Genomic DNA, 15,247 nt, shown 5'->3' on the forward strand with positions numbered 1-15,247 from the left:
TACTTCGAGCTAGCTAATCATGTAATTCGCCACCCGTGCTGTTGGGGGCAGTAACACATCCTCTCTTGCACCATTCAACATCCTGTCTCACAACGTCTGTACCCTGAGAAGGTATCTGCTGGAGCCATATTTTTGGCTACTTGCTTCATACATGTATATTAGCCAGGCGTCTTTTGGAACATGTGACACAAAAAAATTATAAATTTCATTCAGACAATGTAATAGGAAAATATTACTTTTGAATAATAGCAGTGCAGCATAGAGGCTAGTAATTTGATGTTATTGCTTTGCACTGCATTTATTTAATCTCATCCAGTAATAAAATACCAGAACCGGCAGCAGTGTGTCCCATGTCCATTCAATCTACATGCACCACAACACAAGCAGACCTGAAGCCAGAACGCAGTAACCAGCGCATTCACACATGGGCCCAGACTGGCTACCCTCACAATAAATGTGCCATTAATGACTATAGTATCTTAATTACATGTGATTGTGTTCATCTGTCTGGGGAGAAATCGCCTGAACTTAAATTGGATATACATCAAAATAAAGGTAGAACGTAATGTTAAGGTACACAAACTATTAAGAACAATTTACATAACAGATCATTGCTTTGGAATAGTGTCAAGGCCCAGTAGGTACACTGAAACTATATAGAAATGACCGGCGAATTACTTAGTGTTGAAATAACTGGCTAACGATCGGAAAGTAACAGGAAAACGAGACAGAAACGAACTACCTAGTTATAAGCAAAAACTCAGGTATTTTTTCCTAATTCTGATTATTGTTCTCAGACAATGTAATCGGAAAGCGGGGCCTGGCAAGAGAGTACCCACTTCCTCCCATTGTGTGGTCGAATAGCCTTCCTAGCATTCAGTGTGAGAATAGCAGAGCAGGATGGGTATAAGACTGTAGACTTGGGATCTCCCTCTAGAGACAAACACATACCCTGGCCCAAACCCAACTAGTTCTGACAATCATGGCTACACTCATACGAAAACCTCTGGTCATATTAACAGCGCAAAAGCTAGATGTTGACCTTTGTGTTCTGGAACAGCGGTCCCAGGTGAACCCCAATTGCTCTGACCACATTCCCACTTTGGGGCAAGGAGTGAGTGCCACCAAAACAAGGGCACTCCCACAAGGGAGTCATAGGGGCAGCAGCGTAGCCTAGTGGTTAGCGTGTTGGACTAGTAACCGAAAGGTTGCAAGATCGAATCCGAGCTGACAAGGTACAAATCTGTCGTTCGGCCCCTGAACAAGGCAGTTATCCCACTGTTCCTAGGCCATCATTGAAAATAAGAATTTGTTCTTAACTGACTTGCCTAGTTAAAGGCCTCTTCCACACCAAGCAGCTGCAAATGCCAGGTGTATTTGCAATCACTGAACAGTTACTGCAAAAATCCTAAAATATCAGAAGCAGCGTATTCATAGCACAAGTCAATGACTTAATGATCATGTAAACAATTCACTTTGCGACCTTGCCTGTGGAAAGCCTTCTCCTACACAGACATGCATCATGTCCTCTGGTGAGGCTGAGTGCTTGGAGTGTCAGGGCACAGACCACTTGTTGACCTAAACCAAAGCCAACTCTGGGAGATGGACAAGGGTCTGAGACCTCTAGCCAGCCCTTCAGTGAGACAGCATACAGGTCATGGCAGCTAATGTAGTGAGCATAGAAGAGTAGTGATCAACGTCAAATACCAGAATTTGTTAAAAGCTGTTTTACTGCAGAGGAGTTTAATCAGTTCACCCATAAAGAAACCTTGGTTAAAGCATTTAATACCACACTTCTTATTCAAGTGAAGACCATTCAGTTTAAGAAACCCATATTTATTTCGCATTTAGCACATAAACAGCATGTGTAGAGGAGACAGTCCTCCAGTATCCTTCACACCCCAGCTTTGATCTGGCTGTTGGGTCGGAGGGGCTTGCCCAGGTGGATGCCAACAGACAGGCCAAACTCATTGGCTGCGAGCTTCTGCTGGACATCCTCTTTGAGCTGGAAGCCCCGCCCACCATCAAAGCTGTCCGAAGGGGTGAAGGTAAGTGGCATTTCTCCCAGAAGCCCTTGCAGCCGTGTGCGCCATGCCTCCAGCATGCTTTCGAGCCTCAGAGGTGATGTGGGGTGGAGCCCAGAAGATCTGAGGAGCCAGAACCTGGAAGCCACAGTAGTGCAGGATGCCGTTCTATAGGGAGAGAAGCTAGTTTCATGAACATGCTCAAGTACATATATCAAAACGTGTCATCCAAATGACACAATCCTCCCATCAAGATGATAACTTGCCAACCTGGAAGTCAAATACTTATAATAAAAGCAGACAGCCAGGATAACAGATGAACGCAGAAGCTCGTTGCAGTATAGCAGGCTACATGCTGGTAGTGTCAGCTAAGCCTAACATACCTGCAGTGGCCACAGGGTGACATTCATGTCTCCATTGATACCATTGGCACTGAACATAGACTCGTGGGATCCAGTGGTGAAGGACAGCATGGCTTTCTTGTCCTGGAGGAAGAGGAAAAACCAGGTGAGGCGAGATTGATATGGATGGACCATGTTTACAAAGAAGTCATGTCCCCAAAAATGAAAAAAGTGTAACTTGCTGACTAATTACAATCTACGCAGGACCTTTAAAGCAGCAGGTGGAGAGAATTTGCTAGGTGACACCAGGCAGTAAACTAGTTAGTGGCAACACTTGGCACTAATTCAGATTACATTCCCCAGTCAATCAAAGCAAAATTGCTAAAATACCATTATTTTATTGTAATACTGTTAATGAGGTACTTGGAACAAATAATTTACAGTTTAACAGCTGCATTGGGCTTTCAACAGTGATTATGGGATTGCATCCCTTACCTTGAAGATGCCCTGGCTGTACCTCTTTTCTGAGGTGTAGGCAAATCCTAGTGTGAGCACCCGGTCCAGCCAGCCCTTCATGATGGCAGGAACAGTGAACCAGTACATGGGGAACTGAGATATGGGAGACACCAGTCAACCAGTACCTTGAATGGGTGCATTTCAACCACCATCAAAAAAGTAAAGAGCTGAAGGGTCTACACTTAAAATAAGTTCTAGGCTCAAGCTGATGAAGCCAATTTTCTTAAGACGCTAGACAATATGACAGCAGATCACCTGGAATATGACAACCTCCGCTTCAGAGAGTTTGCGGTGTTCCTCAGTGATAGCAGAGAGTCGGCCCTCCTTCCATGCCAGCATGGTCTCCTCTCCATACTGAAAGTGCTCAGCATCCTTCACATCCCCTGGTAAAGCATAACCGAAGTGAGAATAAAAAGCACTTGCCCACAGAAGAGTTATGCTCTTAAGCATTTAACAGGCACTCAAGCTTACACAGATCATTCACTACCGCAATTAAGCAACACATGGTTCAGTCCATTACCAGTGATGTCTGCAGCAGTAGCAGAGGCTTTAAACTTCATGGCATAGAGGTCAGACACCTCCACCTTACAGCCCTGAGTAGTCAAAACTGTCTCAGCCATGTCTTTGGCCGCAGCGTTAAACGACCCAGTACTCTGGTGGGCGTACACGATCAGAACCTTCTTATCAGCTGCAACAGAAGATAAAAAAAATATATAAATAAATAAAAATAAAAAAATCAGATGAAAATGGCACACACAAAAACATTTAGGACTGCTGCACATCACTTACCCATTTTGTATAGTGTTGCACTAAGGATAAAGGTGGCTTGGAGAGGAAAGTGACTGTGACTGAAAAATGGCTGAGACTGCTGCTTTTGTAATGCTCTTTGGACCAAACGAACCCTCTCACACAGCTGCCTGTCAATCAGCAATCAAGCTAGTCATCTGTCAATTAATCAATCAATCTGTCATTTCTCTCTCCCTCTCCCCCGGAGAAGCTCAATTGGGTTTGTGCGACTTTTAGCTGATTCCGCCAGACATTTTATAGGTAAAAGATATGTAGCACATGGTTTTGAAATCTGTCCATGCTTTTCTCCTATGAGAGAAAACAACAGCTGATTCAAAGGGGGTGTGGTGGATTTCAAAACCCTTCCATAATAGGGAGCATAGTGGATACACTACAGCTTCCTCGGCAGAAGGAGGCTATCGAGGAGAGGAGGGCACTCTTCCGTTCGCCTACTACCAAATTGACACACTCCTCGACCACATCGGTTTCCAGGTCTCGGTGAGAGGAGGACAGACAAGTCTAGGAGAGGACAGACTTTTTTTGTAATTGAGAATATCCCCCCTTATCACAGTTTTGGACAGTGTTCCTTATTGCCTGTGAAGCATGCTAAGCATTGTTGAAGCTATTCTGGACAATATTTGTATCCTATGGTGCAGACAATGTGGGACGACTGACCGAACTATATCCCTGGGTTTGCCTGTGTATGTGTGCATGTGCATGCATCTGTGTGTGAGCTGACAGTTTTTTTCATGCTGGCATCTGAGTTGTGTGTGCTATAGGTGCAGATAGTTTACTGGTAAGCTTCGGATGTTATCAAAAATATACCATCCCTTTAGAAACCTATCAGAATTTTGGTAACTTTCAAGGATTGTATGTAACTTATAACATGACATCTAGTGGCCTTTTTCCTCCCAGATTATCACAGGTGTCTAATTATCTCTGGCCCTGTGTGGCCTTACCACATGTACAAAATATAAAACAATCTGATTTAAAATAGAAAATATAATGACAAGGCTATAAAAGGTTATATTTAGGATAACCTATCAGCTTATTGAACACCATATTTATTTTCCTAGCTATGTCAATGTGTCTATGTTGTAAATGTTTTGCCACGAAAGTGGTGGCAGTTGTGACAAAAGTAAATAGTTGGAGGAGTTGCAAAGTTAATACCATTGTTGATTATGCTTTAATCATTCATTTGGCTTGTTTCTCTTGAACCATATGGTCGATCTTCTAACAACACATGGACAATATAAACACACATATATATATATATATATATATATAAAAAAAAAAGTTAATCAAGTATAAATGACCAAAGTTACCATAGTTTACCTGTTAATTACCAAAATTACTGAAAATACTGGTAACTTTGGTAAATAACCTGTAGTTGTGCAACCCTAGGTGCAGATGTGATTGAGTAGTTGTGCGCTTTACTGTGCTGTGTTGCTCCTGTAATGTTGTTGTACGTCCCCTCTCCAGGCATTGGTCTCTCTGCGGTTAAACTGACTCACGGGATGCGGTCTCATGAAAAGGAACTCTGACCAACACGGAAAAGACAACAAAGCCTGTGCAGGCCTACATCTGGACACACACACACTAACCCTGTTTCCATGGGGGTACTAAGGAACAACTGCTACACATTAGCACTTGGGTATGCATGCATGTAAACACAGAATGAGCCAGAACATGAGTGAGACATATGTGTTTGGTTTGTCACGCCATTCTATCTATCTCTAAATTTGCTTGACGTCAGCACAGACCTGCTTTTTTGGGGAGTCTTTTTGTGTGTGGTATGTGTGGACTGGTACAGGGCATTGCAAGATGGTAGCAGTCCAGTGTTATGATATAGACTGAACAAAAATATAAACACAACATGCAACAATTTCAAAGATTTTACTGAGTTACAGTTCATATAAGGAACTCAGTCAATTGAAATAAATTAATTAGGCCCTAGTCTATGGATTGCACATGACTAGGAATGCAAATATGCATCTGATGGTTACAGATACCTTAAACAAACAGTAGGGGCGTGGATCCGAAAACCAGTCAGTATCTGGTGTGACCCTTATTTGCCTCATGCAGCATGACACATCTCTTCGCGTGGAGTTGATCATGCTGTTGATTATGGCCTGTGGCTGGGCAAAGTTTCTGGATATTGGCGGGAACTGGAACATGCTGCCATACATCAATCCAGAGCATCCCAAACATGTTCAGGGAGTGACATGTCTGGTGAGTATGCAACTAAGACATTTTCAGCATCCAGGAATTCAGTACAGATCCTTAAGATATGGGGCTGTGCATTAGCATGCTGAAACATGAGGTGATGGCGGTGGATGACTGGCACAACAATGGGCCTCAGGATCTGCTCACCATGTCTCTATGCATTCAAATTGCCATCGATAAAATGTTATCGTGTTTGTTGTCTGTAGCTTATGCCTGCACATACCATAACCCACCTCCACCATGGAGCACTCTGTTCACAATGGTGACATCAGCAAACCGCTCGCCCACACATTGCCATACACGTGGTCTGCTGTTGTGAGGCTGGTTAGGCATACTGCCAAATTCTCTAAAGCAACGTTGGATGTGGTTTATGGTAAATAAATTTACATTAAATTCTCTGGCAACAGCTTTGGTGGACATTCCTACAGTCAGCGTGCCAATTGCATGCTCCCTCAACTTGAGACATCTGTGGCATTATGTTGTGTGACAAAACGGCACATTTTAGTGTGGCCTTTTATTGTCCCCAGCACAAGGAGCACCTGTGTAATGATCATGCCGTTTAATTAGCTAATTGATTTGTTCAGGTGTATTTGTGTACAACATGTTAGAAATAAGCGTTTTGTGTGTCTGGAACATTTTTGGAATATTTTATTTCAGCTCATTAAACATGGGATAAACACTTTTTATATGTTGCGTTTTACATTTCTGTTCAGTGTATGTTTGGCCCATGCTGATGTGTTTTCAGGCTGTTGATGGTGTATCATGTGTTGCTCTTCCTGGAATGTTTCTCAGTTCACTGTAAAGGTACATGTATTATGCTCAGTATGTTGTGAAGGTAAGGTACAGATGAAGTCAGAAGTTTACATACACTTAGGTTGGAGTTATTAAAACTAGTTTTTCAACCACTCTGCAAATTTCTTGTTAATAACAAACTACAGTTTTGACTGGTCGGTTAGGACATCTACTTTGTTCATGACAAGTCATTTTCCAACATTTGTTTACAGACCGATTATTTCACTTATAACTCACTGTATCACAATTCCAGTGGGTCAGAAGTTAACATACACTAAGTTGACTGTGCCTTTAAACAGCTTGGAAAATTCAAGAAAATGATGTCATGGCTTTAGGAAACCTCTGATAGACTAATTGACATAATTTGAGTCATTTGGAGGTGTACCTGTGAATGTATTTCAAGGCCTACCTTCAAACTCGGTGCATCTTTGCTTGACATCATGGAAAAATCCAAATGAAATCAGCCAAGACATCAGAAAATAAATTGTAGACCACAAGTCTGGTTCATCATTGGTAGCAATTTCCAAACGACTGAAGGTACCACGTTCATCTGTACAAACAATAGTATGCAAGTATGGGACCACAAATACCACTCAGGAAGGAGACACGTTCGGTCTCCTAGAGATGAATGCACTTTGGTGCGAAAAGTGCAAATCAATCCCAGAACAACAGCAAAAGACCTTGTGAAGATGCTGGAGGAAACAGGTACAAAAGTATCTATATCCACAGTAAAACGAGTCCTATATCGACATAACCTGAAAGGCTGCTCAGCAAGGAAGAAGCCACTGCTCCAAAACCGCCATAAAAAAAGCCAGACTATGGTTTGCAACTGCACATGTGGACAAAGATTGTACTTTTTGGAGAAATGTCCTCTGGTCTGATGAAACAAAAATGTAAGTGTTTGGCCATAATGACCATTATGTTTGGAGGAAAAAGGGGAATGCTTGCAAGCTGAAGAACACCATCCCAACCGTGAAGCACGGGGGTGGCAGCATCATGTTGTGGGGGTGCTTTGCTACAGGAGGGACTCGTGCACTTCACAAAATAGATGGCATCACGAGGAAGGAAAATTATGTGAATATATTGAAGCAACATCTCAAGACATCAGTCAGGAAGTTAAAAGCTTGGTTGCAAATGGGTCTTCCAAATGGACAATGACCCCAAGCATACTTCCAAATATGTGGCAAAATGGCTTAAGGACAACAGAGTCAAGGTATTGGAGTGGCCATCACATAGCCCTGACCTCAATCCCATAGAAAATTTGTGGTAAAAAACGGAAAAAGTGTGTGCGAGCAAGGAGGCCTACAAACCTAACTCAGTTACAGCAGCTCTGTCAGGAGGAATGGGCCAAAATTCACCCAACTTATTGTGGGAAGCTTGTGGAAGGCTACCCAAAACGTTTGACCCAAGTTAAACAATTTAAAAGCAATGCTACCAAATACTAATTGAGTGTACACAAACTTCTGACCCACTGGGAATGTGATGAAAGAAATAAAAGCAGAAATTAATCATTCTCTCTACTATTATTCTGACATTTCACATTCTTAAAATGATGTGGTGATCCTAACATAAATCCTCTTGAGCCTCTCGTCCCGTAAGCGGGATCAACATCCAGCGAAAAACTCCTAGCGACATTAGCATAACGAAATTAAATTATTATTTTTTTTCAAATATAGGACTGTCTCATATCGTTTTATAGATACACTTCTCCTGAATCGACCCACGTTGTCCGATTTCAAAAAGGTTTTACAGGAAAAGCAAAACATTAGATTATGTTAGAGGAGTACATGGTAAAAGTAGCAACATAGCCATTTTCCGACCAACCACATGCATCACAAATAACCAAAAAACAGCTAAATGCAGCACTAACCTTTTACAAACTTCATCAGATGACACACCTAGGACATCATGTTACACAATGCATGCATTCTTTTGTTCAATAAAGTTCATATTTATATATAAAAACAGCATTTTACATCGGCGCCTGACGTTGACTAACTATTTTCCCTCAAATGCATCCCGGGAAACAGTGCTACAATTTACTCAATTACTATTCGAAAACATTTTTAAAATGTAATATTGTCATTCTAAGATTTATAGATGAATATCTCTTGAAAGCACCTGTCATACCAGATTTAAAAATAACTTTACTGGGTAATCACACTTTGCGATAAAAGGGGATGCGATACTCAGAAAATTAGCTAGTAAATCCAGCTCGGCGCCATCTTGGAACAATCGCCTATCACATCTAATCTTGTATACTATTGTCAATAATCCCTTACCTTTAGTTGTCTTCATCAGAAAGCACTTCCAGGAATCCCAGGTCCACAACAAATGTATTTTTGGTCGAAAAAGTCCATCCTTTATGTTCCATTAGCTTGCTGTTGTTAGCGCGTCTGAAGGCTGTATCCAAATGCTCCGTCGGGCGCGGGACAGCGGTTTCGAAAAATAACATTTTTCCCCCATTTAGGTTCGTTCAAACATGTCAAACGTTGTATAACATAAATCTTCAGGGCCTGTTTCAACAAGAGAGACAATAAGATTTGAGGGGGACGATTGTATTGTGTTTCAAAACGTTTCGAAAGGAGGGGGTAGACAGGGCCACCGGCGTCATAATGGTGATGGCCCTCCCCCTGTGACCAATTTCCACAGCGTCTCATTCATTCAGTTTCGACAGTAGAAGGCTCAAACCACTTTGTAAAGACTGGGGACATCTAGTGGAAGCAATAGAAAGTGCTCAATGAACCATAGCTCACGGTGTGATTCATAGGCAAAGATGTGAAGTTGAGTCCACAATTCAGAATTCCACTTCCTGTTTCAATCGGTCTCGGGGTTTTGACTGCCATATGAGTTCTGTTATACTCACAGACACCATTCAAACAGTTTTAGAAACTTTAGGGTGTTTTCTATCCACAGGTATTCATTATATGCATATCCTAGCTTCTGAGTTTGATTAGTAGGCCGTTGAAAATGGGCACAAATTTTTTTCAAAATGCGCTGTGGCGCCCCCTATCCTACGGTAACGTCAAGAGGATAAGACATGGAATTTTTACTAGGGTTAAATGTCAGGAATTGTCAAAAACTGAGTTTAAATGTATTTGGCTAAGGTGTATGTAAACTTCTGACTTCAAATGTAGGTCATATGTTTTGCTTGGGGATATGTTTAATGTGAGTCTTGCCTATATCATGTGTTGTGCTGGGGGGTATATACTGAGTATACAAAACATTAAGAACACATGCTCCTTCCATGACAGACTGACCAGGTGATTCCAGATGAAAGCTATGATCCCTTATTGATGTCACTTGTTAAATCCACTTCAATCAGTGTAGATGAAGGGGAGGAGATGGGTTAAAGAAGGATGCTTGAGCCTTGAGACAATTGAGACATGGATTGTGTATATGTGCCATTCAGAAGGTGAATGGGCAATACTACATATTTAAGTGCCTTTGAACAGGGTATGGTAGTAGGTTCCAGGCTCACAGGTTTGTGTTAACAACTGCAACGCTGCTGGGTTTTTCACCCTCAATTTTTTCCACTTTGTGTCAAGAATGGTCCACCACCCAAAGGACAACCAGCCAACTTGACACAACTGTGGGAAGCATTGGAGTCAACATGGGCCAGCATCCCTGTGGAACGCTTTCGACACCTTGTAGAGTCCATGCCACAATGAAATGAGTCTGTTCTTACGATAAAAGTGGGGTGAAAGTCATTATTAGGAAGGTGTTCCTAATGTTTGTTATACTCACTGTATTTCTCACTGTGTTGTGCAGTAGTGGAAAAATTATCCAATTGTCATACTTGAGTAAAAGTAAAGATACCTTAATAGAAAACGACAAGTAAAAGTGAAAGTCACCCAGTAAAATACTACTTGAGGAAAAGTTTAAAATATACTTTAAATATACTTAAGTATCAAAAGAAAATGTAATTGCTAAAATGTATCATAAGTTAAAGTGTAAATAATTTAAAATTCCTTATATTAAGCAAGCCAGATGGCACCATCTTGTTTTTTTAATTTACTAAGAGCTAGGGGCACACTCCAACACTCAGACATATCTTACAAACAAAGCATTTGTGTTTAGTGAATCCGCCAGATCAGGTAGTAGGGATGACCAGGGATGTTCTCTTGATAAGTGTGTGAATTTGACCATTTTCCTGTCCGGCTAAGCATTCAAAATGTAACGAGTACTTTTGGGTGTCCGGAAAACTGTATTGAGCAAAAAATGCATAATTTGTTTTTGAATGCAGTGAAGTAAAAGTTGTCAAAAATATAAATAGTAAAGTACAGATACCAAAAAAACTACTTAAGTACTTGAAAGTATTTTTACTTCAGTACTTTACACCACTGGTGTTGCGTAAGGTTAGATATCAGACTGGGGCACACAGGCTCCAGGGGTTTATAACAGCACGAAGGAAACATCTGCAGCCCACCTTTTAAGGTCCCCTCGTATAACTCAGACCATGCAGTTTACAGAGTGAACAGATGTCACAAACTCTTTCATGTACACACACATTTTCATTCCAGAAGCGCCAATGATGCTCAGGGTTGGGAAATGGGAGTTATTACTGCCATCTTGTGGTCATTGTACAGTGTTCCAGTGCATTTTATGAAAACGATCCATGGGTTCATCCTTGGTGTAAATACTGAGTGGAACAATTTAAGATAGGAACATTAACACATTTTTCATGTTTTACTTGTTACATTTCAAATCCATTTACAAAGACAAAGATGCCGATATTATCTGTGCTGAAAGTTTGAGTAATGACTGATCTTCCATGACGGGATTGGTAAAAGCTATATAGTGGAACCCTTGTTTTCAACGATCTTAGATTGTGTTAAATCAGTGATAACTTCAAGGAAGGGGAAACAATACTAAGGCTTTTTCAAAGCATAAGAGCAGAGCCAATCAGTGTGTTTAACAATGCTGACAGGTGTGTGTAATAATCTTAGCTGGTAGGCAATTCACTAAATGAGAAACAGGGAGGAGTCATGTGACTATAAAATATGTTCTTAGTACAGAGAGGTCTTCATTGTGGTTGCTGTAAAGCAGACCATAGTCATAATAATAATAATAATCATCAACATCATCATGGGGCAGCTGGAGCGAGGATCTCTATATTTATTTGTGCTTCTCTGTTTGGGCTGGGTTTGTGAAACACATTGGAACTCACAGAGAGGGCCTGCTAGACAACCTGTCTCATTGAGCTATGATGATGTGTCACCAACTAAACCTGAGTTTAGGGAGCAAGTCCAGGACAAAGCCAAGCCCCAGGTCACAGCCCAGTCTCCTGATCCCCAGTCTGTTGTGAAGGTGGTGTTGACCCCTCCAGAGCTTGTCAGGAGTGTGGGGGCCCGCTGTGGGGAGAGCAGGGTGCGGGTGGAGGCCAAACTGGACCTGTTTGGGACGGGCCAGCTAGTGAAGGCGGAGGATGTCTCCCTGGGAGGTTGTGTCTCCACGGAGTTGGACCTCTCAGCCCAGGTCCTGCTGTTTGAGTCTGAGCTGCACGCCTGTGGAAGTGTGCTGACGGTAAGGGCTTCAGTGTTTGGAATAGCTAGGAAGTAATTTACTACGGTTCTACATGTACTGTGATTTCCACTGCATAAGGGTTACTTAAATATGGTGCAATGTCTAGTGAATTTTTTTTTTGGGGTGTAAGATGACAGAGGACTACCTTGTCTATGCCTTCACCCTGATCTACACCCCAACACCGGAAGGTGTCAGTTCCATTGTCAGGACCAATGATGCCACAGTCCGCATTGAGTGCCACTATCTGAGGTGTGTGGTGTACTATAGTTCCAGAATCAATGTACCATTATACTATGATCTCAATGGAAACATGATCCCTTACGCTCTGCCTACCCCAGGAGACTCAATGTGAGCAGCAATGCCCTGAGGCCCACCTGGCTTCCCTATGGTGCTACCAAAGTAGCTGAGGACTCCCTGACCTTCACCCTCGCACTCATGAATGGTTCGTAATCCTCTGAACAATCTGGGTTCAATAGAGCACAACTACTGTTAATCCATCTATGCACATCTGCTCTGTTTACTGTACAGTTTGAGTGCATCTGTTTAAAATATTTCATAGACGACTGGAAGTATGAGAGGTCATCTAATGTCTACTTCCTGGGAGACATTATTCATCTGGCAGCGTCTGTGCAGCAGTATCACCATGTGCCCATGCGTGTGTTTGTGGACAGCTGTATGGCCACCCTGGTCCCTGACACCAACTCTGCTCCCATATATGACTTCATCCAGAACCATGGGTAAGGGCCAATATGAAAGTATATTTTGTCTTTAAATTTGCATTAACCCCCCCCCCCCCCCCCCCCGCAACAGTCTTGAATTTAGACTTCCCTCAATGAGTGATTTCCACACCTCTCTTGTACTAAGGAAATTTATGTTTCCCCTTATCCCTGTATAGCTATGGTAGAATGTAAGTAGCTACCAGGAGAGGGACCAGGATGTCCCACTACCCTCCTAACCTACCTTTGTCCCTCCAGGTGTGTAACTGATGCCCTGCAGACAGGCTCTGTCTCCCAGTTCCTGGTCCGCTCTCAGCTGGACACACTCCACCTCCAGCTAGATGCCTTCCGCTTCCAGCAGCAGACCAGCCCCAATGTGAGTCACTTTGTCTGGGCTGCGGACATGCCTTTGATGGGGTTATACCACTATGGCTATTACTTAGAACATGCCAAATCTGGGCCTGTATTCAGTGTCTCAAAGTAATTCTAATCTAGAATTAGGTCTACTCTCAAATTCTTTGTTTCAAAGGTCGAACTGATCCTAGTTCAGCACTTCTGAGACGCTTTGTGAATGTGGGCCCATATGTATGCATGGCTTAGGACTGTTAATGTAAATATCAGAAACAAAGGTAATGTATCTGACTTGGGATGTGTGCACTGCATATGGTGTGTGGAGTCCATAATACATTTCCACCAGCTAATAGAAATCTCTCATAGATCTACATCACCTGTAGCCTGAAGGCCTCTATAGCAACTGCTCCCCTAGACATGGAGCACAAGGCCTGCTCCTTCGCTTTAGGATCCAACCGGTATGCATGGGTTTCTTTGGCATTGGTATTGTTAGAGGCCTATCAATGGTAGTCATAATCCCCTCTCCGCTCTTCTCTAGCTGGGTAGGAGCTGACGGGGATGATGAGGTGTGTGGCTGCTGTCAGACTTCCTGTGGCCAGAGGAAGGGGAGGAGTCTGCCCTCTGATTCAGGTATGGGTTGTGTTCCCACTCAGATGCTGCTGATGCATGCCAGGTCTTACAATGCCTGGACAGGTATTTTGCATGTCAGCTAACATGTTATAGCAATCTGGTGCCCAATGACATGGTATGTGACCATTGGTTAATGCATGCAACATCTGAGCAGGGGAATGCTTGAAGATGCATAATTGTGCTAGAATGAATCTGACCTATATGGAGGAAAGTTGGTTAAGTGATTTCAATGGCTAAATCAGCCTTATACAAGAGCTATGTGTGACTGGTGTGCTTCTCTCTCCAGATGTAGCGTGGGAAGAGGATGCTATGCTGGGGCCAATCTTCATCCAGGACACCTATGTGAAATGGGACCAGGAAGTACATGCTGGAGAGCAGCAAGTGCAGGCTGAAGCACAGCACTCTCATATGTTGGCTGAGGATCCATCTGAAGCAGGTAACTACGCTACAACACAAACTTTACCTTAATTTAGTTGTGTGTTAGTCTTAAAATAAATAATTCCATGTAGCCTGAGCATTGTTTGATCACATTAAATCCAAGTCCTTTTGTATCCTAGGTGTCTCTCCAGAGGCAGTCGTGGTGGGATTGGTGATGGTGTTGGGCCTTCTCTGTGTGGGCATTCTGGTAACTGTCCTGTACATGAGGAACAAGCCCAATACATACTCCAGTGATTTACCCACAACTTTTAACTGAAATTAATAATAAACATGGCAGCAATGCATTTTCTTTACCTAGTTGCTGAATTTTATTTTTTTGTCATGGCTTGGAGGGGGTTCACTGACTTAATGTTCAGATGACCAGCAGAATGCATGTTGGGTGTCTTGCTGCCACTCCTCCACTAGATGGAGACAGATGATAGCCTGCTGTGCCAGTTGAGTTTGTAATTCTTAGACTTCATGGTTGAATCATTTGGTTTCTCACTGAATGTGAATAATGAGCATCCCAGATGGTGGTCCATGAGTTGTGGCTGTATTTTGGAAGGACTCGGTGCCTCAGAGGCACACAAACACTAAACTTAAACCAAATGAATGTCACTGATCTAATCACAGTAACAAACACGATTTACTGTTAATCCTTTAGCACTGGCACAACATTGCTCATTTGGGTGGCAAACATTAAAATGACCAGCCATGCTGACTGGTTAAGGTGTGGTGATGGGTGCGTTCACTTAATTGATTCATAGGTGACCAGACTACCTTCAGAGTACATTGCTTAAGAGTCCAATCTAGTCATTTCGGTTATTAGTCATCCAGGTCAGTCTTACACCTGTTGGACTGACTACTGTGCTGCAAGTATCAGTCATACTGACATCACGGTGTCATGACAAAATGTGTCCAC

At 42.5% G+C, this 15,247-nt stretch overlaps 1 protein-coding gene and 1 pseudogene across 1 annotated transcript; one reads left to right on the forward strand and one right to left on the reverse strand.

The window, feature by feature from the left end:
- Positions 1-1,815: 1,815 nt before the first annotated feature.
- LOC115161134 (NAD(P)H dehydrogenase [quinone] 1-like) lies at positions 1,816-3,767 on the reverse strand (annotated as a pseudogene).
- A 5,910-nt stretch (positions 3,768-9,677) lies between these two features.
- On the forward strand, positions 9,678-14,639 carry LOC115160535 (zona pellucida sperm-binding protein 3). Its single transcript, XM_029710700.1, has 10 exons — positions 9,678-9,704; positions 11,921-12,211; positions 12,342-12,460; positions 12,550-12,653; positions 12,771-12,948; positions 13,186-13,303; positions 13,645-13,736; positions 13,817-13,908; positions 14,195-14,344; positions 14,466-14,639. Exons 1-10 carry the CDS (start codon positions 9,678-9,680, stop codon positions 14,600-14,602), a joined length of 1,308 nt encoding a protein of 435 aa, XP_029566560.1. The 3' UTR covers positions 14,603-14,639.
- The last annotated feature ends 608 nt before the right edge of the window (positions 14,640-15,247 follow it).

The sequence above is a fragment of the Salmo trutta genome, chromosome 24 (assembly GCF_901001165.1).
Source record: "Salmo trutta chromosome 24, fSalTru1.1, whole genome shotgun sequence".
Taxonomy (NCBI): domain Eukaryota; kingdom Metazoa; phylum Chordata; class Actinopteri; order Salmoniformes; family Salmonidae; genus Salmo; species Salmo trutta.